Below are 21,974 nucleotides of genomic sequence, written 5' to 3' on the forward strand. Positions count from 1 at the left end.
TATTTGAAATGGCCAAGATATGGACGATTCAGTGGTTAATGTCCTTTACATAAAATTGGCCATAGGTCATGTCAAAGGCTCTTAGAATATTGAGGGTTGTTAGATCAGAAAAATTTTTAACGAGTCTATGGGATACAGGATGAAATGATAACATCAATAATTGCAAAACCACAAGTACGGTTTTACGAACCAAGTCGTATAGATAAATATCCTCTCGTTCAGAAAATTGCAAAAGCTCGGTCATTTCTTTACAGAATACTAAAGGAGCAAGCCCGTTTTTATTAAAAGATCTACGGATCACACAAATATGAGAAGCGATCCTAGGGAATATTTAAAATCATAAAACTATTGACAATTCGAAAATAACAATCACGATTTTGATTTTAGTTAATCGATTGATAGCCATAGACCATACGCATTGTCTGCAACAGGACTCGGAAGGATCCGAAGGGATCGGCCTATTCTCTATATTTCGAGTACTTCAAAGGTTTTTGTCTTTTTTATTGCTTTTTCTTAATTAGCAAAGCAAGGACTGTCTGTTGCCCAGAAGAAGGAAATTGTTCGGAATGGCTTAGTTATAGAAACTAGAAATTTGAATATTCTCTTTAAGCTGTGCTGTGGCCAGGTGATTTAGTTGAGTTAATACGGATTTTCTGCGGAGGAACTTTTCTGCTTATCTAGGCTGCCTGAAGGACTGGCTTCATTTTCGTTGAATACTGCAAGTTGTAAGGAAAAGAACTATTAGGTGGCCAAAGGATTTGTAGATAGTCCTTAGTTTTGTTTAGTTTAGTTTTCATGCCCTCTGGTCGCTGGCCGATGCATGTTATTTGACACAGGACTCGTCTGGATATGGGCTAGGAACTTCGCCTTGAACATTCATAAATTTGTCAAACATGCACCAATTTTGACAGAACTGACATTTAGGAATTTAATGATTTCAAAACTATGTCGCAACTGATTCAATAAACATGCGTGCGGTAAATTTTTTTTGGTTCTCGACTAGTTCAGCAAAACCAGAAACTAACAGATATCTGTTAGACGTACAAAGAGAATGTAATTGCAATTCAAAGCACACTCACGAACTCAAAACAGTCGATGAGAAGGAAAATGTACTTGGTGTCGAAAGCTAAAGGACGCAAATGCTCCATTCGCATGCTTAGTGCGTGAGCATCAGATAAAAAAAAAAATCAAAAAGGAAAAAAAAAGAGAGAAAAGGGCAAACGGAAGTGAAAGGTGCTAATGCCGTAGCAAATCCGCAGAGCAACACCCAGGCCGCAGACTTTGAGCCGAGTCTTAGCCAAGGTAATGCCTCGGTTGCCCATTCGCAATTTGGGGCTCTGTTTTTGGGATTGCCGCAAGAAGCTTTTGGACGTCACGGCCCCAATATGCGATCTGTTAAAGGGCTGCCACAAAGAAACTGAAGGAAAAGCACCGAAATGTACTCGAGCTCTTTTTTCTCTAGTAGCCATGAAATGGCTTGCCAAATGGCCAAATTAAGTTTTTAAGGTATAAACGGCAACAAGTTTTTTATGCAGCTCTCAATCTGCTTTACTCTCTTCCGTTTTTTGCAACATCCATTAACAGTTCATGTGCGAAGAGACAATGAACGGACCGTTCCTAGATATAAAACATGGCAGCGGCACCGCTGCACCCTGGATAGGTCCTTAATCATCTAGTATAAACCTCACACATAAGAACAACAATAACTGCATTTGAGAATGTTCGTTAGCTAACTTGGCCCTGCGCGGCGACCCACTCTAATCTATCAATAATATTATTACTTGTTACTGGGGCCAAGTACTTGCCCAACAACTTGGCCTGGCTACTTGCAACTTGCTGCCTGCTGCCTGCTGCCAGCTGTGTGGTGCGTGGTGCATGCCCCCTGCTCTCTGTACTCTCCCGGCTGCTGTCGAAAGTTTCGTGCCGCCACCTGTAAACTCCTTCAGCTGCACTCAACGAGCTTGCGTAATTCCTTAGGTAAATTTATAATTACTGTAAGCAACTTGAACTAGTTACGCTAGCAATTGAAGTTCTTCCTCTTTGCCATGCTCCCACAGGCAGCAGTTACAAATAAAAACCAAAAAAGCGTCTTTAAGAAATCGACTAAAAGATACCCTGTACTTGGACTTGAATTGCTTTAAGCATGATGTGCATCTTTCTGGCTAGAGATACGGAATTTATTATGATCCACTTAGGCATTCCCCAGGCTAGTGTGTGAATGTTGTATTATCTTAGCCCTAGGCCATATAAGCCGGTGCTTTTTTTTAAATTTATAATATAATAATAATAACAATTATTTCAATAAAAATAATAATAATGATACTAATATTTACAGCAAAAATAATTGTTTACAGTCAGCAAATCTAGGAGTTTTTTTTATCGATATTCACGAGGAGTTTTTATATCAATCGATTATCGATTTGTGAACGTGCCGGTTAAATCATCAGAGTTGAATTTTAATATCATATACGACATTTAAGACACAAAATATTTATTACTAGCTGAGATCTTCAAGATTAGCGCGTGTAAATGTAGCAAAAAATCGATAAATATCGATATCGATTTGTCTAGTAAAAAAGAAAAGGACGGTAAGAAACATTAAAAGTCACACAACTGCTGCCGATCGAAGCACTTTCTACTCAATTGAACTTAAAATCTTCGCTCCAGTCTGTTACATAGCTTTGCTCAATTTTATTAGACTCTTGTTGACGATTTTCTGAGCATAGGGTATGCAAAAAAGAAAAGAAAAACTTGTATCAAGTTTTGTCTGGCAAACTGGCGCCGGGGCAATCTAATTTCCATTTGCACTGGGCAGCACATCTACTAGCTGGTACCAAAACCTCTTTGCTCCTATTGCCCCTTTCCCTCTGTGTGTCTTGGCCGCTTTTCGTTGCTGCTTGCATTTTCATTAGGTTTTTCATTTTGAAGCACTCGCACCTGGCTGACTGTAAAAGTTCTTTGCGCAATGAAGTGCCATTTTTGGGGCCCCGGTTGCATAAAGTGCACTTTCCTCAGCTGCGAAGGGCAATTGAATGGGTGGGCAGATATTTTGGCGAGTTTCGCATTTTATTGATTTTAATGAAAATGCAATTAAAATTTTAGCACACGCAGTGAACACACGCACAGTGCATTAACCAACAGCATGATTTATGCCATGTTTGACATTTTAATTATGCTCTCCGCTCCGCGAACGCAGCGAGTCTCCACCTACTTATGACAATATAAATATATATAGCCATTATTTTTAATCAAATTTCATCAGAGGTTTCTGTTGTTCATAAATTATCCGGATCGTTTGTTTTCATTCTTGCGTCGTGCTGTGCATTTTCCATTGCACTTTTAATGTTCAATTAATTGCATTAAATTATGTGTAATACATAAATTTATGTATTTAAAATGCACTCCATTTCGTCGACAACACAGTCAGAGTCAGAGTTCAGCTCTGTTTATCTTTAAACATTGTATAAAACTGCTTTTGTTCCGACTAAATGACTGATTGTTCATCAACTACGTTTTTATAGCTACTTGCTTGACTTAAGTAAAGGGTTTTTGCTGAAATTTCAATCGCAAGAGAATAATACTAGCAAGAATGTCAGCTGATCAAAACAATTTGCTTATAAATTATTGATAATTTTACAAATTCTAAGCTGGGATTCCTGTTAGAGAAATTTCAATCTAAAATAACCAAAAAAATATATTAAAACAAGTAAGAGGTTCTAGTCGGGAGCTCCCGACTAGGGGATACCCTGAACCCTCTTCTTCCAGCATTAAATGCATATATATTCTATTTTAGAAGCTATATGTCAAGTTTGGTGACTCTAGCTCTTATTATTTACCAAAATTGCCCAAAAAACAGGATATCGATATCGATTTTTATCGATTGCTTGGAAACGGAGTAAGTTATCGATTATCGGAAACAAACTCGATCAGCGCGGGAACTAGGAGCATCTACATCTAAAATTTCAGTCTGTAGCTCTTATAGGTTCTGAGATCCTTGCGTTCATTCATACGGACGGAAGGACGGACATGGCTAGATCGACTCGGCTATTGATGCTGTTCAAGAATATATATACTTTATGGGGTCGGAGATGCTTCCTTCTGCTTGTTACATACATTTGCATTTTGCATAAATACAATATACCCTTATACCCACTTTTAATGGGTTCAGGGTATAGATTGTCTGCATATCGAATTCAAGAACCTCGTGGTTATATCAGAGGCTATTGACTATCTAAATGCCAACGCCCTCTCATAGCTTGAACTTGCTTAGAATTACAAGTGTTAAGCAACGAAAAATAACGCAGACATACAGTGCCAAGTGTTTTATATTTGAGCGTCACAATCTATTACTAATATTATTCTATTTTAAATGGATTTGTTATAAAAATAATATATAATAATAATCGTGTATGTAGGCAAAATATATCATAATAATCGAACCTTTGCATGCCATGCAATTAATTTTTCTATTAAGAGAGATATTTCCCAATATGTGCCACTATCTCTATCCGGTAATCTGCCTTTCGATGTCTCTGCACCCACAATATATCTACAAAATGACACTTTAATATACTCTCATCAGCAGCATTTGGCTTTAAGAACACGTCGCATACAAATCCAATTAATTTTTATATCAGGCTCGTGTCAGTTTTTGCAGCATCCTAGTGTTTGGGTCAGTCAGGAGCAGCGCACAGGACACACGCAAAATTTAACACAGTTCATTGAGCAAATTTCGACATGCCAACCTAATGGCATAATTTGCCATGCACTGAATTGGCCAGTGTGCGAAAGTCTCTCTCTCTCTCTCTTTCTCGCTCTCCCTTTCCATCTCTCTCGCTCCGCGTTCTTTCTATCTCCTTGTCTTCATTTCTATTATGCTCCATCTCTATTCGCATATTGCCTCCTTTGGTCAATTCAAGTAATTGTTACAGGCATCTGACATGAGGATGACAATCACAAGCTGCTGTCTGCAGCTGAAGATTAATGATAAGAAACGCATTAATAAAGGCATGAAATTTCATATAAAAACTCAGCTTCATGATCTGTTGATTATGATGACACAGCCAAGAGCTTACCCTCTCTCTCTCTCTGTCTCTCTCAAACTGCGTACTCTCTTATTCATGAGTTATTTAAATTTTTGCTCTTTTGCATATTTACCTTGTTATTTTATTACGCGGCGGATATGAGCGGAGCAAAAATAAAATTAAATATAAAAAAAAAACAGAGAGACAGAAAAGTGGAAGCTGCCGCATAAACAGCGTGAAAACATTGTCACAGCATGAAGTCAAATGTTTTTTATATGCAAAAATATTTCATTTCCTACAGCGACAAAATGAAACGAAATGTTAAATAATAATAAAAAAAAAAATAAGAAATATCCACATCAAGTGCGACAAAGTAAATTCCTTGTAAAAAAAGCAAAACAAATGCCAGAAAGAATATCGGGATCCGTGAACAAGAAATGCAAATAAAAAAGTGCAATAAAAATCTGTTTAACATGAAGTGAGGGGACGCACAAAAATCTACCCGGCAGAGTCATTCAGCCAGTCAGTCGAGCTCGCTTTGTGCTCGCTTCTTGCCATACACTTTACAACTTATGAGGGCTAATAAAATTCACTCGCCATATCCTTGACAATTCACAAAAAGTGCGTCAAGGTGCGAGCAATGATAAAGACAGCAGCGGCAGCGGGGTTAGTCGTTGGGCAGGAGGTGGTAAGGTCGCCTTATGGACAGCATAAAATGCGATTTCATTTGAGTTTTGTTTTTTTTTTCTTCTTTTACACAAAGCGCACAAAATGAAACACTTACTTGTATCTGCTTTGTGCAATTTCTGTGATAATTTCGCAAAAGATTATGTCCGTTCGCTCACACAAAAGCCAGAGTTTATAAAGTCTTCCATTTGCATTCTGAGTGTGAGGTTTGGCAAAGTCCTGCGATTATTTGTTTATTCGTTGTCAAGTTTTTCACTTGAAGATTGGCAGCAGCATGGACTTACGAGAAATGTAAGGCAGTGAAGTCCAGCTGGGATTACAACACTCCAAAAGTTTACCTGAAAAGAAAAATATGTATATATGTATGTATATAAATTATATTCAAAGCATAGATTGATTACAGTTTTATAACATTGTCCAACTATACGCCAGAGAATTAAAGAGTAATAAATTAGAGTAAATAATTAGAGAATTTTCAATCTAAATAAACTTTTGTTTTGCTAGAGTACATACAATTATTTTATTTTAGATAGAAAGACCAGATGAGATTACAAACGTAAACAATTTTTGACTTAGGCTTGGCTTCAACAATATATATTGAAAGCATTAATTAATTGTTCTAACCTTTGGCGATTTATTTTTTAGAAATTTGTGATTTTTTTGTAAAGAATAGATTAACAAACCAAGTTAATTATAATTATAATATAATCTATATCAGTGCAGCCAATTCATAACACTAATGGAGGAATCAATATTTGCATACAACAGCTAATATTAGAAGCTTTTTGCTAATCTTGCTCTCTTGCGAATGAACTAAATAAACTAATAATCGTAAATCTGTGCGTTGATTGGGATGCGTCTCCCTGACAAAAACCGTGGCAATTACATATTTTACATATTGAACATTGAATATTTGTTCTAAAACAAAGTTCACTTGAACAGGCTTACAAGAAAATCCAGTATTCAAATAAATGTATATATCTGGGCAATGTCAACGACTTGGCAACTCTTTCCGCAGCTGCTGTTGCTCCTGCTGCTGATTCTATTTCAACTGCAGACAACGGAGGCAATATGGTTTCCCTGGTACTTTCATCGCTATGGTTTCGAGGCGCACAGCCATGGAGCTACTACAAAAGTATTGCCGTCAGGTAAAGCTGAGAAAACGACACCCATAAGCAAGTCGAGTAATGCCGGATCCGCTACGTGTCCGCCTGGCTATCAGCTGAAGGAAAGGACTCTGGCAACATGTCCGCCCGGCTATCAGCTGAAGAGCAAAAGCGCTGCGTGTCCCTCCGAAAATCGTCTGTGCGATGATAATCCCCTAGTAATGCAGCTGGCACGCCTTTATGTGGTAAGTCCGGAGCGTATTGTGTTGTTGCTGGCACAGCCGATGCTGATGGAGGCCTGTGAGGAGATATCCGACGTGGTGGATCACATACGAACCGCCACAAGCAACTGTTTCCTTTCCGATGACAACATCTATGGCAAGCTAGCCGAGGGTCTCAAGTACTACAAGGAGGAGGTCTGCGACGGCGGCGCCGACAGCAGCAGCAGCAACAAGAAGCGCTGCGCGAGCCTCAACGAGGCGCACAGCTGCTTAAAGGAGCTGCGCACGGACATGATCGAGTGCGAGGCGCCAGCGGATTGGTATGAGCAGCGTAATGCGACCAAGGTCTGTCAGACCTTTAACGATGTGCTCGACTGCTATTACACTAGGGGCGCCATGCTTTGTGGCCTGGAGGCGGCCCGGCATTTGCGTTCCTTTGCTGGCGATAGTATGAAACGCTCCATGATCCATGCCTGCGATGTGAACAGGCGTTTGCCACGTGTTATGGATCCTATGCCCGTGATTACTGCGGCTTCTACAAATTCTTTAAACGTTTTGTTAGCTTCTAGCTTTGTAAGTTTACATATAATATATATATTTATATAATTTATTTTGTATGCCAAACACTCTGACCCGTGAGGGAGCCTAAAAATCATTTATCAAATGCATCCGACTACAACTTGGGGGAAGGCCTAATGCCAACTTAAGTGTTTTGCCATTGCGAGTAAATTTCAATAAATACCCAAGGGACTTAAACTGTCGACAAAATAAGCCAATTTACCTACACGTCCAACACGCGGTGCTCCAGTGTGTGCAAGTGCTGTGTGTGCGTGTGTGTGCGTCTCACCGCAGGACACAACTAGGATATATTCGGGTTTGCTACAAGCCAAAACTCATCAATTATGTTGACGCGGACTGCGAATACACGGCTGGTGTGTGGTAACTGCTAATGACCCTTTCCTTTGGCCTCCCAGTGTGGCCAGAGTTGTCAGACGTAACCTTTTGGAAGGCGAGCCATCAGATGGAAAATTTATAAGCTAGAATTCGACAATTGATCTAGCCCTATTTAAATATTTGTCTGATCCACTTTGGAAACTACAATTTAATTGAATTTACCTACTCTTAATAGTGTTCGCATAGCTGGGCAAGTCTAACCGCGTATATGAATAAAATAGTTGTACAATTAAAAAATATATCAATTTATTTTCGTTCTTTACAAAATATATATTTAAGGCTTCGGCTTTTCGTAAATTGAGTGCCAGGCAAACAAAAGTTACCACCGTCGATTATCCGCTCCTTCTCCGATGATGAAACCGTTGACAATGATGCTGAACGGGTGTAAGTATTTATATACATATATAATGTACTTATAAATATACTCACAGAGTCACGCGATTGCACAGGTAGTTTTTTCAAGTGTTCAGTGTCAGTGTTATGGTCGATTATTCCACTCCTGCGACGAGTGTTACCGAACAAGCTAGTATAAAAGCTATATATAACAGTGTAACAGTGTTGTAGTGTTATGCTGTTGCACAAGTAGTGTTAATACAGTCGATTCCAGTCCTCCGATGTTTCAAAATGATACTGAAAGTGTAACGTGAATGAGCATCGATATTATGTACACGTGTGAATATGGATATGGATATACTTGGTGTTGCATTGTGTAACGCGATTGCACATGTGTTTTTTCCATAGTCTAGTGTTTCATTGATCTCCGTTGGGTCTGTAGTAGTATGTATTGTGTGTATCCGAGTGTAATAAGTAGTATAAGGAGTTACGGGTGTATGGTGTATTAATTGTATTTAATTCCGATTTGTCCCGAATTATATTTGGTCCATTTCGGATGTCTAGCTATCAGTTGCTGTTGAAGAAATTTATACATTATTTTTTGTCTAAATTGTTCCATTTCTTTTTAAGAAAAAACTTACATTATGGTCCTTCGCAAACACTCGAGCTTTTGGCTTCTCTTTTTGAAAATTGCACTTTCTACTTAAACTAAAATCTGGAGTGCTGGAGTGCTCTAGATATGTGTTTTACAATTATTTTTCTTTTTTTTTTTTTTTGTTTTCTAAAAAATTTTTGTTTTTTGGTTCTTAATTTTAAGCTCCTACTGCTATGAGTTGCTAAAGTGTACTGAACATCTGTTGAGAGGCTCAGGTCAATGTGTTTTTCAAATTCCCAACTTCTAGGCCAACTTCGATTTTCCAAATTCTGATTAGAGAAATGTTTTATCAATGTAATCGATTAAAAATTGAGCTCGAAAAAAGATTAGTCCGGCACTGAATGCTGATGTGCCAACCAATTTATAAAACCCATTTTAAATGGAAACTTTGAAAATATATTTTAGTTATATATGTTTAATTATTATAGAAGTCTTCGGGTACAATCCTTATAAATTGCATGGTTTTTAAAAACTCAAAATAATTTTTAAAAAATAAATCAGTACCCAATTTTTGTTTAGCAAAGTGCATGTTTAGGGCCCAAGCTGTATATAATTCATTTTGCTTAATTTTGTTAGATAGTGTCAATAAGTAAATTGGTTCCAATTGAACAGCTCTGCCGTGGCTAATATGAAAATTGGCTTTGCCAATATGCGTATTAATTTAAATTATATTCACAATTGCAGCAATAAAAAGATTGTGCTAGAAGCAGCTAACAAAAGTTATGAGTGCAATACTGAAATTTAATGGCATAATTAAACAGACACACACACACACACACACATCCAGTTGATAGCCGGGACTCCAAGCTCGTAAAGTTGAGCACAGAGACAAAAATGCTAGGCACACGCATAGGAGACGTTGACAGGACGCTGAGGGAAAAGGGGTTGGCAACTGGCGCCCATTTGATGTCGCCAACGCAGTTATTTTTGTTGTTGTTGTTGTTGCTGCTGCTGTTGTCTACTCCATTAAAAGCGGGCGCTGCTCGGTTCGGTGGCGCCAACGAGACGTTCAAAATAAAAAGCAGATTGTTCGCAAACAAAACACGGGCACATTTCAATGCTTTTTACCTGTTACCTGTAAATACACAACGTAGCATTGGGGGCAAATAGACAGCCAGACAGACGGCTGCTGTCGCCTAGCGCAGATAAAATATCTTTTTGTTTTCTGCCACATAAAAATAAGTGCTCACAGAACAAACCCTGAACCGCACCCCAAGTACATTCAACATCTCTATTATTTTGCCCCCTCTTCCCTGCAATTGATAATAAACACACGTTGGCCGAGAGGATGACCCCAAAAAAAAAAAACGGTTGCCATTTGGTCAGATGAATGTCGTTTGCCAGGGCATTGAGTGTGGCCTCCCTCTTCTAGCATGTACGTGAGTGTCTGGGCGTATACGTAATATGATTTGCAAAGCACTCGATGTGTGGGCTGGGTCATATTTACAGAGCATTCATAGTTAATTTGCCATTGATGAATTGATGTTAAATAAATCAAATTCAAATTAATGTCAATTAAATTATTAACTCACTCTGTTGAAATTTAATAAAGGATGTGCGTATACGCAATGTATTTAATTAACTGAATGCTTAATAGGGCGGAAACTGAAACTTCAAAATAAATAAGGTTTGTAATGATTACAATAAAGTTCAAACAGAGCTTTCGGTTGTTTTCAAAGCAAATAAGTAAAACAATAAAATTATAAAAATATAGTTTATAGCAATGAAAATATAAATTTTTAGATGACGCTCTTATATTTTATCAACTTAACAACATTATTAAATCGTTATATTTTTTCCACAGTTAGCACTAAATTTCCACACTTTATCTTAGCTTATGGCCTAGGGTTCTTTAGCAAAAGCAACCACACCTTATAATTTAACCATCAATTCAGTCACCGCATCACGAGATAAACCTTTTCTCTTCTTGACATTCAAATGCCACAGCACGTAGTCGAACCCAAAATAAAAAAGGAGCAAAAATAAAGAAAAACAGAACTGAGCATATTTAATAAGTTGACAAAACATATTTCACACGCACAAATGCTTCAGCTTTTGGCTGGGATGTTGTTCGTGCAGCAGCTCCTTCCTCTTGAGTCTACATATGTCAGGCGTCATTATTAACAGATTTTGGGTGCGACACGCACATGGAACCAATCCAGATCCTTCTCATACAACCCCAAAAGCAACGCCCAAACACCTTACAACATTTGCGTGCGGGTGGGTGGCTTAACAAAACAAGCACAGCGTGCGAAAATGTTATTGACGTCTATTTCAATATTTATCAACACCCCACAAGTATTATGCATGTAAAATATAAAAAAAGGAGAAAATACATCAGCCCTGGTTGGGGTGAGGGTGATGTAACGGCATTTCGTTTATAATTCTCTGCCAGTTGAATGGAACGTGCCTGACTTTAAAACCCTGGCAACTCAATGAACTCAGACGACAGCCGAAAGTCCATCGAATTCAATTTATCAACAACTCTAGAGTTCAGCCTGGGGTTACTGCATACGTTGTGTGTGTGTGTGGGTGTATCAGTGTGTGGGTTGTGCGTGTGTTGACTGATTTCGTTCATTGCAATTTTTGGCCACTAAAGCATGGAAGTCCCATGAAATATGCATCATTTAGCATTTACGACAGCAGCCAAGGGACAAGCACTGCAACTGACAGCGGCAAGCACCAGAGGATGGGGCTTATTGCGGGGCTTGCAAATGGTGAGGCGTGGGGGTGTGGGTGGGTGGAGAGATTGGTAAACTGCAACCACTGTTTATGGTTCCATCTGTCCGGACATAAATGCCACAGCATTGGAGCTGACACTAATACTCAAAGCTTGGTTAGGCAACTAATAAGCGTGTTGCCGAGGTGCGTCCCCAGATCCATGGCCAATGGAAGGACGCACAGTTGTGCCAGTTGTTGTGTCCTGTTGTGTCCTGTGCCCCACCCTCAAATTTGGCAGCATCTTAAGTGGGCAAGAGATACCTCTCCCACTGTCTCCTCAGTTATGGCCATGACAAAAAGGCAAGCAAATTAAACCCATATCAAACTAAAAGCATTGAACAGTTATAAGCCAGGCTAGACAGCGTTCCAAATACCAGACGGTAGAACAAGACCAAGAAATAAAGGTAAAAATACATAATGACCTCCAAGCAAAAGTACAATGGGCTAAATATTAAAATTAGTTGATGAATGTTTGTAATACAATCCGAAATACAAATGAGTATCACAAAAGAGAAGAGGCTCCCGAGACGGACTGTCTCTTTTAAATATACTTTATATATACATTTTAACGAACATTTTCCAAATAAAAATAATGTTGGCCTATAAGAATATAGAACCAGATATCTGTAGATACATGCTAAATAAATTTTTCATAAAATTTCAAATAAACATTTCAGCTCAATTTTGAAAAATGGTTTTAACATGCTTGTTTGCTTTTTTCCAATATATTTGCCACGGTGACCGAGCCAAAGCCTTTTACAAAATTTAAATCATGGCACCTACACGAATCCACGTCTCAGACATGCAAAAAAAAAAAAAAGAAATTTTCCCACACAGAAAAAACCACGCAAAATACGTAGAAGCCATATCAATGGCATATTTATGCTGCACGAGGGGCTGGCCCGAAGAGAGAGACAGATGGAACCGAGTTCAATGCATTGATTATATAAAGATTACGCATACGCCGAGTGTGCGTTCAGGCAAATTTTTGGCAAGAAATTAAATTAAAGTTTGCTACGCTGGTCAGGGCCAAGTTCAATAAATTATTGATTATGCCAAAAGAGAGAGAGAGAGAGAGAGAGAGAGGTTGAATTGGGGAGACGGAACGACTCCAAGGCAAACTGAAAACTTTAATCAAATGAGGCGAAAGGCTGGCACGGGCCTGGGCGGGGTGGGGCGGAGGCAGACAACCTTCGTTGCGGGCGACGATTGTGGTTCTGTTGTTGGCGCTGCCATGGCACTTATTTAATTTATAATCAAATCAAAAAGGCAGGCAAAGCCAAGTCAATAAAAGTCAGGCCAAAGTGCGAGCACAAAAACTTGAGGCATTTCTGATTATTGGACATTCAAATTGCCTCAAGCATGAATTATGTGCGGGCCCAGCTAGAATGAAATTTGTGCCCCTTGTTGTTGTTGTTGTTTTTGTTGTTGTTTGTTCTATTGAAATACTTGGAAATGAAAGTAAATAAGCGTAAAGATTCGCTTAGTGACTCTCAATTCGTATTCGTATTCGTAATGCGAATGCGAGAATTGTTAAATGATAAGTAAATTTAACTTTTGTTTAGCTCTCAACTTTGCCTGCTCCAAAAATATTCAATATGAGAAAATGTTGCGGTTGCGGATTTGAAATGAAAGATATTTTGCGTTTCCGCTGACCTAAATTAACAGTTGCGGCAATGCCAGCATAATGCCTGGCTGTAAATTAGAAAACTCACAAAATGGCAGCCAAAGCAGCGGAAAAGTTCATTGAAAAACATAAAAATTAAGCTCGTGCGGTAGCATCTTTAATTTCAATATCTGTACAATACGAATAGTCCGTGTAGTTCAATAGGCCAACTGGAAATTTAAAATTATACTTTAAAGCCTTTGTTATGGCTGCAATTGTTTCTGGCCTTGGTTCACGCTCGCGCACAAATATCGAAATAGATCCTATAATTAAAAGATATAACTGAAAATGAGCAGGCTATAAAGATTTTTAAATAAACCCACTTGAATGCTGTCGACCTAATTTGCGCTGGCGATTCTCGTAGCAAAAATACTGTATTATGAAATTCTCATTATCAGTTTGCGCAAACTGTGCCCAATAGAAACTATTATCAAAGGCTCGTATAATGCATTTATCCTGCAGATAATTTGGATGCACTGCATATTGAAACCAAATGCCAGAAAACTGCGAAAGTTGCACAAATATATTATAGTTTGATCAGCCCAATATATATTTACACATATTTACCGATATTTCTGAATTGCCAGCAGAGTCAAGCTCCACAAACTTGGGGCATTGTCCCTTAAACAAAACTCGCTTATAACTGGCTAGGCACAGGGCTATCAACAGCAGACAGAGCAACAGGAAACTAAATAAAAGACTAATTTTGGAAAGGTCTCAATTAGGAGCAGAAATACGAACCAGAAGCGTTTAAGCATGTTGTTTAGCAGTTGGCTTTTGAATATGTTACTATATTATTAGCTTAGCACATAGAAAGACTTTACACTTGTTTAGTAACGCTTTGTTTATTTATTTTACATATTTACATTAGTCACGCCCAGCAGCAGCTGCTTCTAAGTAAATATGAGGCGAATGGAAGCTAAGAGAATTAAATATTTTGCTTTAGTCACGGCTCGAACTTAAGATCTGATTTCCTTCAAATTAAAGTTGCTTTGGTTTCAGTTCTGCCTGTCACTGAAAAGTAATATAAATCGAGGAAATTTAAACAAATTGTTGCTCCCGTCGAGTTGGCTGAGAGAGGTTATTTGTGAATACACCAAATCATATCATGTATTTGCCAGGCGCCAAATATTAAATACTCGTGCAGTCTCGTCGATTTGCTGCCCTAAGATGCCTCTTGAGACATTTTCATAGATTAAATAAAAAAAAAAATTTGTAAAAAAATCAATAATTAACAATCTAAAAAGCTGCTAGGCTAAGCTGCTGGAGCACGTTCTGTGAAGCACTCATTAAAAAGCATTCGGCTCAGAGCACCTCAAAGTCCAAATGCAAAGTGTGGCCAGAAGAGTCACTTGTTGCAGTTACCCAACTGAAGAGCAAAAGAGAGGGCAAGTGTTTTAGAGAGAGAAACATGAACAGATAGCTAGATGAGATGACACACAGCCAACACTCACTTGAGCCAAGTGCTTGAGCTGCTCGTAGACGCGTCTTTTTCTATCCATCCTAATGATGTGCCACACAAGTTATTTAAGACATGCTTTTCCTTTTAATATTGTGCCTTATATTAAAACGAGTTGTCCCACTTTCAGACTGGCTGCAATATGTCAATGTCATTGCGCAAAAAATGTCAGCGACTTGCGGCTTGTGACTCGCGGTTGCAACTGCATTTGTTCAGCTTAACATAATAAAACAAAAAAACAAAAACAATGCAAGCAACAATAAATACATGAAAATAATATATATAAAATGCATGTTTTATTAATGCCTGTGCCTGGCTGCATTTACATGTATATGCGTGCTTGTGAGTGTGAGTGTGTGTGTGAATTTGTAAAACAATTTTTATGCTCCAATTTCCAATCAAGACACGCACCAGAAATTCATAGCCACCTGAAGCATACAAAGTTGGACGCGACATTAATGTTGGCGCCACAACATTTTTCTGCTGGAATTCTTGTGGTTTACAGTTGTTAAAAAAATGCCTTTGTTATTGTGAATATCGCAATACAATCTGCGGAGTCGGATACTCTTAAAAAATTCAATTCAATGCTGGGTAAAAAACACTAGAGTAGAATAAATATTTAAAGAGATTTCCTAATTAAATTCTGCATAATTTCGTCTTTTATTTAAATAATTAAAAAGAGTTTTAGTAACTAATCTATGAATTTATCAGAAAGATAGACTCGGTTCAACAATATTTAAATAGAGACAAGGCCCTATTTTAATTTAAATAAATTAAAAATAATTCAATCTATTAAATGAATAGTTGAGAATTAGAATGTTCCATACCCTTATTATCTTTACAAGCATATTCTAAAAAATTGTAATTGTTAACTTATTATTGCTTGCCCTTTTTTTATTAATCTGCGTAATTTTTAAAGACAATTAATTATCCACAACATTTGTATTTATAGTATTTTAGGGTTCATTAAATAATTAAAATAATATTATTAATTCTCAGTGTTAAGCACATTACCTTTAAGTTAATACCAAAAGATAAATATTTATCAAAATGAAAAGTGCAAAAATAAAAGAGAAAATTCTCAGCTGACACACTTTACGGGTGACATTTTTCACTTTTTCTGTTGCCGCGTATGTTATCTGACTTGACTCGCGCCTCTCATACAAATTTAATTAAAGAATTTTCCAGTGTTTTTCCACGACAAATAAAAAAATATATAAATAAAGAGGAAGAGAAAAAAAAAACAGCGAAAAAGAAGCGAAATCAAAAAGATTTATTTACCAAGTGCAAATTTATTTTCATTTCCCCCACTTAATGACTTTATGCAGGCGAAACCCGAACGCGTACGCGAACAGCTCAGCAAACAGCGTCGGAGACACAACATGTGTCGCTAGCCCATCCCTTCAGCAAGGACGATAGGAGAATGTTGGGGGGGAGGGGGGGGGGGGGGGGCGTGCGTGTGAGATATAAGTCCAATCCCTTGTGCAACTACTAAAGCCTGGGGCTGTCTCTTAAATAAAGGTGCAGGCTTCACTTTCATTCGTGCAGCCAAAACCAGAAGGCAGCCACTGCCTCTGAGAACTTCTTGACTTGCTCAGTTACAGCACAACAACAGCAGCAACAACAACAAAGGCAACAAAGTCAACAACAACAAGCGGAACAAGATGTATAATTTCCTTTTCTTAACATTATAGTTTTGCAAGTTTTCGTTAAATGCATTCAGCATCCTTTGCTCCTGCAACAACCTTGGCCAAGACAAGTTCGTATAAATATCTTTACACGGCACACGTATCAGCCAAAGATACTTAAGCTCCCATGTAATACGTGTAGTTTTCAGGCTCGCCAAACCTTGGCTGCTTTTCACTAGCCCAACATTTGGAAAATGTAATTTTCACCTAGTGCATTGTCTTTCGTGCTGTGTAATTATTTCCCTTTTTGCTTCAACGCAAAAACTGTTGTTGCTCGATTTTTGCCCGTTTTGCCAATTCGATTCTTGTGCTGCTTCTTGTACTTCCTTTGTTCTGTTTCTTCTTTTTTTTTTTCTTGCGGATTTTATTTTTTAATTAATTTGCTACGAGTCGGAAATGAAATAAAAGATGCAAGCGTGACATCAAACGATATTAGGGAAAGACGAGCAGCCATATAGGACTCTGGACTAACTTAAGACTGTTGCAGGTTTTTCTCATTGTACGGCTTTTTATGGCAAGGCTTCAGGGTGGCATTTAAACTTGTTTAGTATACCCTGAACCCACTGTTAATGGACAAAGGGGTATGCTCGTTACGTGAAAATGTATGTAGCAGACTGACAAAATCATCCTTGATCCCATAAAGTATACTAGTAAATGTATATTTTTGTTTTGTCTGTTCTTCGCACCGAAATAGAAAAAAGAGATAGAGTAAAAGAGCTAAAGATAAAAATAGAGACTGGAAATTCGATAAACATATTCTCGTTTGCCATTAACAGAACGAGTGCATCATTATATTCCATTCCTTCCATTTTCATTCGTAGATAAACCTCCAAACTCATAAGGGCCATAATTGACATAACTGACATAACCATAACTTGGACTATATATTATTGTATACACAAATAGGGAATATTTTAATTCTTGGATAGCTGCCCCATGCCTCGTTGTATTTTAAATATTGCAATACACACCATATTAGATAGTTAATATGCTCTATAGGATCGAATGTAAGAGCCAAAGGTATATGATATCCATTGAAGTTTCCCCAGTGTTTGGTTAGAGGAAGAAGAGGCGGAGACGCGCGTAAAAGCATGGATTTTGTCGATAAACCATGCAGAAGATAGCTAATAAAAAAATTTAATTAATAAAGCGTTTGATTCCGTATAAACTAATACTATCCAAGACTCCTTTGTTTTACCCGGCAAAACTTGCTGCCAGATATTTTATTTCCATTGAAGATATAAAGGGATCTAAAAGCTAAATTTCGTTCTTTTATAAGTCTCAACGCCGGAGAGAATCGTCTTCCAAGTAGCATAAATTATAATTCCCTCAACATTTTATCAACATTAAATAAAATCTTAAAACATACTGAACAAATCAAACAACCCATTTATTTAGTTATTAAAAGTCATATATGTAGTTAAGTCTATTGTCAAGTGGAGTGGGTATTGCCGAATTGAGTTGATTGAATCAAATATTAGGTTCTTCATATGTTCAAGGCAAACTCAATATCAAGTAAGGCTTCTGTTATCAACTACGCGTATCTTGATGCCATAGCTATTGTGCCCAAGTACCTGGCTTGAAGTTCCTCTCGTTTCAAGGGGTTAACAATATAAATTTTATAAGCAGCAGCAGCGGCAGCAGCAGCTACTGCATCTAAGTAAACTCTCATCAGCTGCATCAGAAGATGCGTAAACATTTCACGTAATCGCTCAACACCTAATCAACATTCAGGCAAACCCTTCGAAAGCTGCCACTGACAACCACTTCGCACACACACACACGCACACACGCGCACACAATGCAACAAAGTTGGGAGTGTGCCACGCCCACAGCAGCCACAAAACTTGATGCAAAGGAAACGAGCTGAACGTTTATCGTACTGAAACTGAGTTTTTGGTAAGCAGATGAGAAGCTGAGCATATGAGCATAAAGGATATACGCTGTAAATTTTCATTTTTATGAAGTTGCACAAAGTACGAGAATGTGGTTACATTTTGGATTAAAATAGTTGATGTTGTTGTTGTTGTTACTGTTGTTGTCGTTACTGCTGCTGTTAGCTGCAGTAGCAGTTGCGGTAGTATGTGCCAAAGTTGTATATTGTCAGCCAACAAACGAGCCGAGTGAATGTCAAGCGAAGAAAGCGAAAAGTGCTTTTGCCTTTATATTTTGCATAGCGAATAGTTGTTTAAAATGGTATAAAATATATAAAAATAACTGACAGCAGGTGCTCAGATATATTTCAAAGCTAATAATGGCAGCAACTTCGTCCAGAGATAGTGCGAGAGAGCGAGATGTAAGAGAAAGAGAATGTGAGATTAAGTGTGCTATCTCGGAGCAGAGTGCTTATTTATATTGTCACATAATGACACAATAAAAATATTAAGCATTAATAGAGATATTTTTTTTATCATTACAATTTGCTTTAAGGACAAACTTACTTGTAATTATAAGTTCTTGAATTAAGTAAATTTGCAAATGAGTGTAAATTGATAGTTCAGTCTTTGGGGAATACTTAAAAGAGAATGCTACAGGACAGATATTTAATATTATTAAAGTAAGCCCCATTAAGTGGTATTTATACATATTCTTGATCTTCCTTAATAGTTGAGTTGCAAAAGTCTATTCTTTTCTATCTGTCCGACTTTAACGAACAAGTCTCTCAGTTTGCTAAATTGCATTTTTTTTAGGAAACTTGTGTTGATTTTACATGATCCTCGTAAAACACATATCAAAATAATTTCCTATAAGAAATTAAATCTCTAGTATATTTCAAATATTTAAAAACAAAGTTTTACCACTGTATCACCGCATCAGCCCCACTTCAATTTATTTTATATTATTCATATATATATATATATATATATATATATTAAAATACTTTTTAACATTTTTATGATCGTTTTCTCTGTGAATATGCAGCCGTTCTTATATGTTTGTTAACAGAGATTTTCACATTCTTTTCTTTGGGAATGGCACCCAATTTTATAAAACTGAATAATAAATGCTGAGTTTATCGAGTAACACTTAACATCTGAATGCTAAAACTATTTATAGGTCATGTACACTAATAGCAAGGATAATGTAATCTGTGGCGTCCCATTTTCTATTGCTTGACCATTTCAGCCGTACACTATGAATATAATAGCACAATTCTAGCACCTAGTTGAACCCTAAAATTCATACCAAACTTAGTTCGCCAGTCTAAAAACTCAGCTCAACCAACAGCCATTCCAATTTCATTGTCAATCAGTGCCTCGGGAGAGTCTGTGTTTGCCAACAGATGGTATTGCCATGACCCCCCCCCCCCCCCCCCCCCTGCCTGTCATTGTCAGAAACATCCGCAACCACAAGAATTCTCTAGTCTCCACGCATGTTAACCTTAAATACGCAGCGTTTTCTTTACGCAGCTGCGGCAAGTGGGCCCTGGCGGCATGAGGAGCGTTCCATGGTTGATTTATTTAACATGTCACGACATCAGCGAACTCTTTCCACAAGCCACGCCCCTCTCATCCGCCGCCCACCGACGACTGCAAGTGCGACACGTTTGTGTGTTTTCGTGCGTGTAATAAATTTTTTATACGAGCAAAATACCAAAAAAAAAATAAAGAAGAAAATGCTAAATTCTTAATCGACACCTGTCAATAAAGCACTTTTTTTCCTACATTTCTTTTCTCAACCGATTTTGGATGGATGGCACGACTACCTATTGAGTGTTCGGGTCTGGCACTCTTTTTAATATGCCTCCCATGTGCGGCGGCTGAAGCGCTTAATACACAATACTTTGCATACACACAAGGGTTGGAGGGGTTTCGATTGGGACATGCCACAATGGATGCAGGCCAGGCACTTCTGATTAATATCTGGTTGTATTGACAGCTGAGATTTGGCACGCACCCCCATTGAGTTAATAAAACGTCGAGTGACATGTTTGAGTCCTTGGAACGTGCAAGAAATTCTAAAATGCGCGAGGAGTAAAATTGGAGAAATGAGCAAAGCCAAAGGACTTTCATAACATTTCATTGCGTTCGCTTTTGTGTGCGTGTGTGTGTGTTTGTATGGACCCTTGAATTATTGTCAGGTTTTTATTAAATGCGCTGCGTTGTTTGCCACCTAACAACAACAACAACAACGACAACAACAAGAATCAGAGCTCAGGCATAACTCATACGCCATGGAGAACGCAGCAACCGCAAGAACTTGTACTCGACCCCCAGCTTGACCCACCTAACCGTAAGCTGAACGGGGGCTAAAGCGACGACTGCCCAACAAACAAAGTCTAATGACAGAGATTTATGCTGTAATTGCATTTACTCGTACAACGTACCAGGTACTCGGTACTCAGAGAGCCCGAGTTTAAGCCTTATGCAAAACAACGACGAGTGTATGCGCTTACCAAAGGATTAGACGGGATAAGTGGAAAGGGAACTGTAAACAAATGGCAAAGAATTACAAAAACAAGCTTGACTTTGATAAGTGTCTCATGATAAGGTGGCTTTATGCTTTTGGATATACAAATGCAAGATACCTTATTAGATTGTACACAAATTCCAAGATCTAATTTAATATATTTATTTATTTAAAATATTAAAATCAATAATATATTTAGAAAAACACATGTTCAGTTGCCTAAATAAAAGCCTCTTTAAAACAATATTTTAGAACAAATCATAATTAACACAACTAAATCAAATTTTTATCAATTGTTAGTTGTTTAAATTTGTTTATTCATTATTATTTACTATTTATTATTTATTATCTATTATTTATTATTTATTAATTATTATTTTTTATTTAATACTTATTATTTATTATTTATTATTTATTATTTATTATTTATTATTTATTATTTATTATTTATTATTTATTATTTATTATTTATTATTTATTATTTATTATTTATTATTTATTATTTATTATTTATTATTTATTATTTATTATTTATTATTTATTATTTATTATTTATTATTTATTATTTATTATTTATTATTTATTATTTATTATTTATTATTTATTATTTATTATTTATTATTTATTATTTATTATTTATTATTTATTATTATTATTTATTATTTATTATTTATTATTTATTATTTATTATTTATTATTTATTATTTATTATTTATTATTTATTATTTATTATTTATTATTTATTATTTATTATTTATTATTTATTATTTATTATTTATTATTTATTATTTATTATTTATTATTTATTTTTTATTATTTATTATTTATTATTTATTATTTATTGATTATTATTTATTATTTATTATTTATTATTTATTATTTATTATTTATTATTTATTATTTATTATTTATTGTTTATTATTTATTATTTATTTAATGTTCATTATTAATTTAATTTTATTATTATTATATATTTATTTATTATTTATTTAAATATATAAGTTCTCTGCATGCCGCATAGCTTCTAAGCGATTACTTATACTCTTTATT

At 36.7% G+C, this 21,974-nt stretch overlaps 2 protein-coding genes and 1 long non-coding RNA gene across 4 annotated transcripts; 1 reads left to right on the plus strand and 2 right to left on the minus strand.

Moving 5' to 3' along the window:
* The first annotated feature begins 6,648 nt into the window (after nucleotides 1-6,648).
* LOC115769179 lies at nucleotides 6,649-7,644 on the plus strand. Its single transcript, XM_030713883.1, has one exon. It carries the CDS (start codon nucleotides 6,700-6,702, stop codon nucleotides 7,642-7,644), a length of 945 nt encoding a protein of 314 aa, XP_030569743.1. The 5' UTR covers nucleotides 6,649-6,699.
* Nucleotides 7,645-8,230: 586 nt separating this feature from the next.
* On the minus strand, nucleotides 8,231-9,136 carry LOC115769238. Of its 2 annotated transcripts, XR_004018722.1 has the most exons (4): nucleotides 8,967-9,136; nucleotides 8,687-8,899; nucleotides 8,422-8,622; nucleotides 8,231-8,366 (listed from the first exon to the last, which is right to left on the minus strand). It is a non-coding gene; the product is annotated as an uncharacterized LOC115769238 (long non-coding RNA). The 2 variants fall into 2 exon arrangements; XR_004018721.1 differs by having other exon boundaries at nucleotides 8,422-8,899; nucleotides 8,967-9,133.
* A 4,321-nt stretch (nucleotides 9,137-13,457) lies between these two features.
* On the minus strand, nucleotides 13,458-14,184 carry LOC115769259. The gene is made up of 4 exons (XM_030713969.1): nucleotides 14,109-14,184; nucleotides 13,935-14,055; nucleotides 13,691-13,871; nucleotides 13,458-13,630 (listed from the first exon to the last, which is right to left on the minus strand). The coding sequence occupies exons 1-4, from the start codon at nucleotides 14,123-14,125 to the stop codon at nucleotides 13,464-13,466; spliced, it is 486 nt and encodes a 161-aa protein (XP_030569829.1). The 5' UTR covers nucleotides 14,126-14,184; the 3' UTR covers nucleotides 13,458-13,463.
* Nucleotides 14,185-21,974: the final 7,790 nt, after the last annotated feature.

The sequence above is a fragment of the Drosophila novamexicana genome, unplaced genomic scaffold (assembly GCF_003285875.2).
Source record: "Drosophila novamexicana strain 15010-1031.04,08,12 unplaced genomic scaffold, DnovRS2.1 tig00004549-arrow-arrow-pilon, whole genome shotgun sequence".
NCBI classification, from domain to species: domain Eukaryota; kingdom Metazoa; phylum Arthropoda; class Insecta; order Diptera; family Drosophilidae; genus Drosophila; species Drosophila novamexicana.

What these genes read in the sequence shown, in the direction of transcription:
- LOC115769179 (XM_030713883.1), top strand. Translation starts at nt 6,700, where the DNA reads ATGTCAACGACTTGGCAACTCTTTCCGCAGCTGCTGTTGCTCCTGCTG.
- LOC115769259 (XM_030713969.1), bottom strand. An exon ending in CTGGCAATTCAGAAATATCG is followed by an intron (nt 13,872 to 13,934) that starts GTAAATATGTGT and finishes CAACTTTCGCAG; the next exon opens with TTTTCTGGCATTTGGTTTCA. An exon ending in ATTAGGTCGACAGCATTCAA is followed by an intron (nt 13,631 to 13,690) that starts GTGGGTTTATTT and finishes TTTTAATTATAG; the next exon opens with GATCTATTTCGATATTTGTG.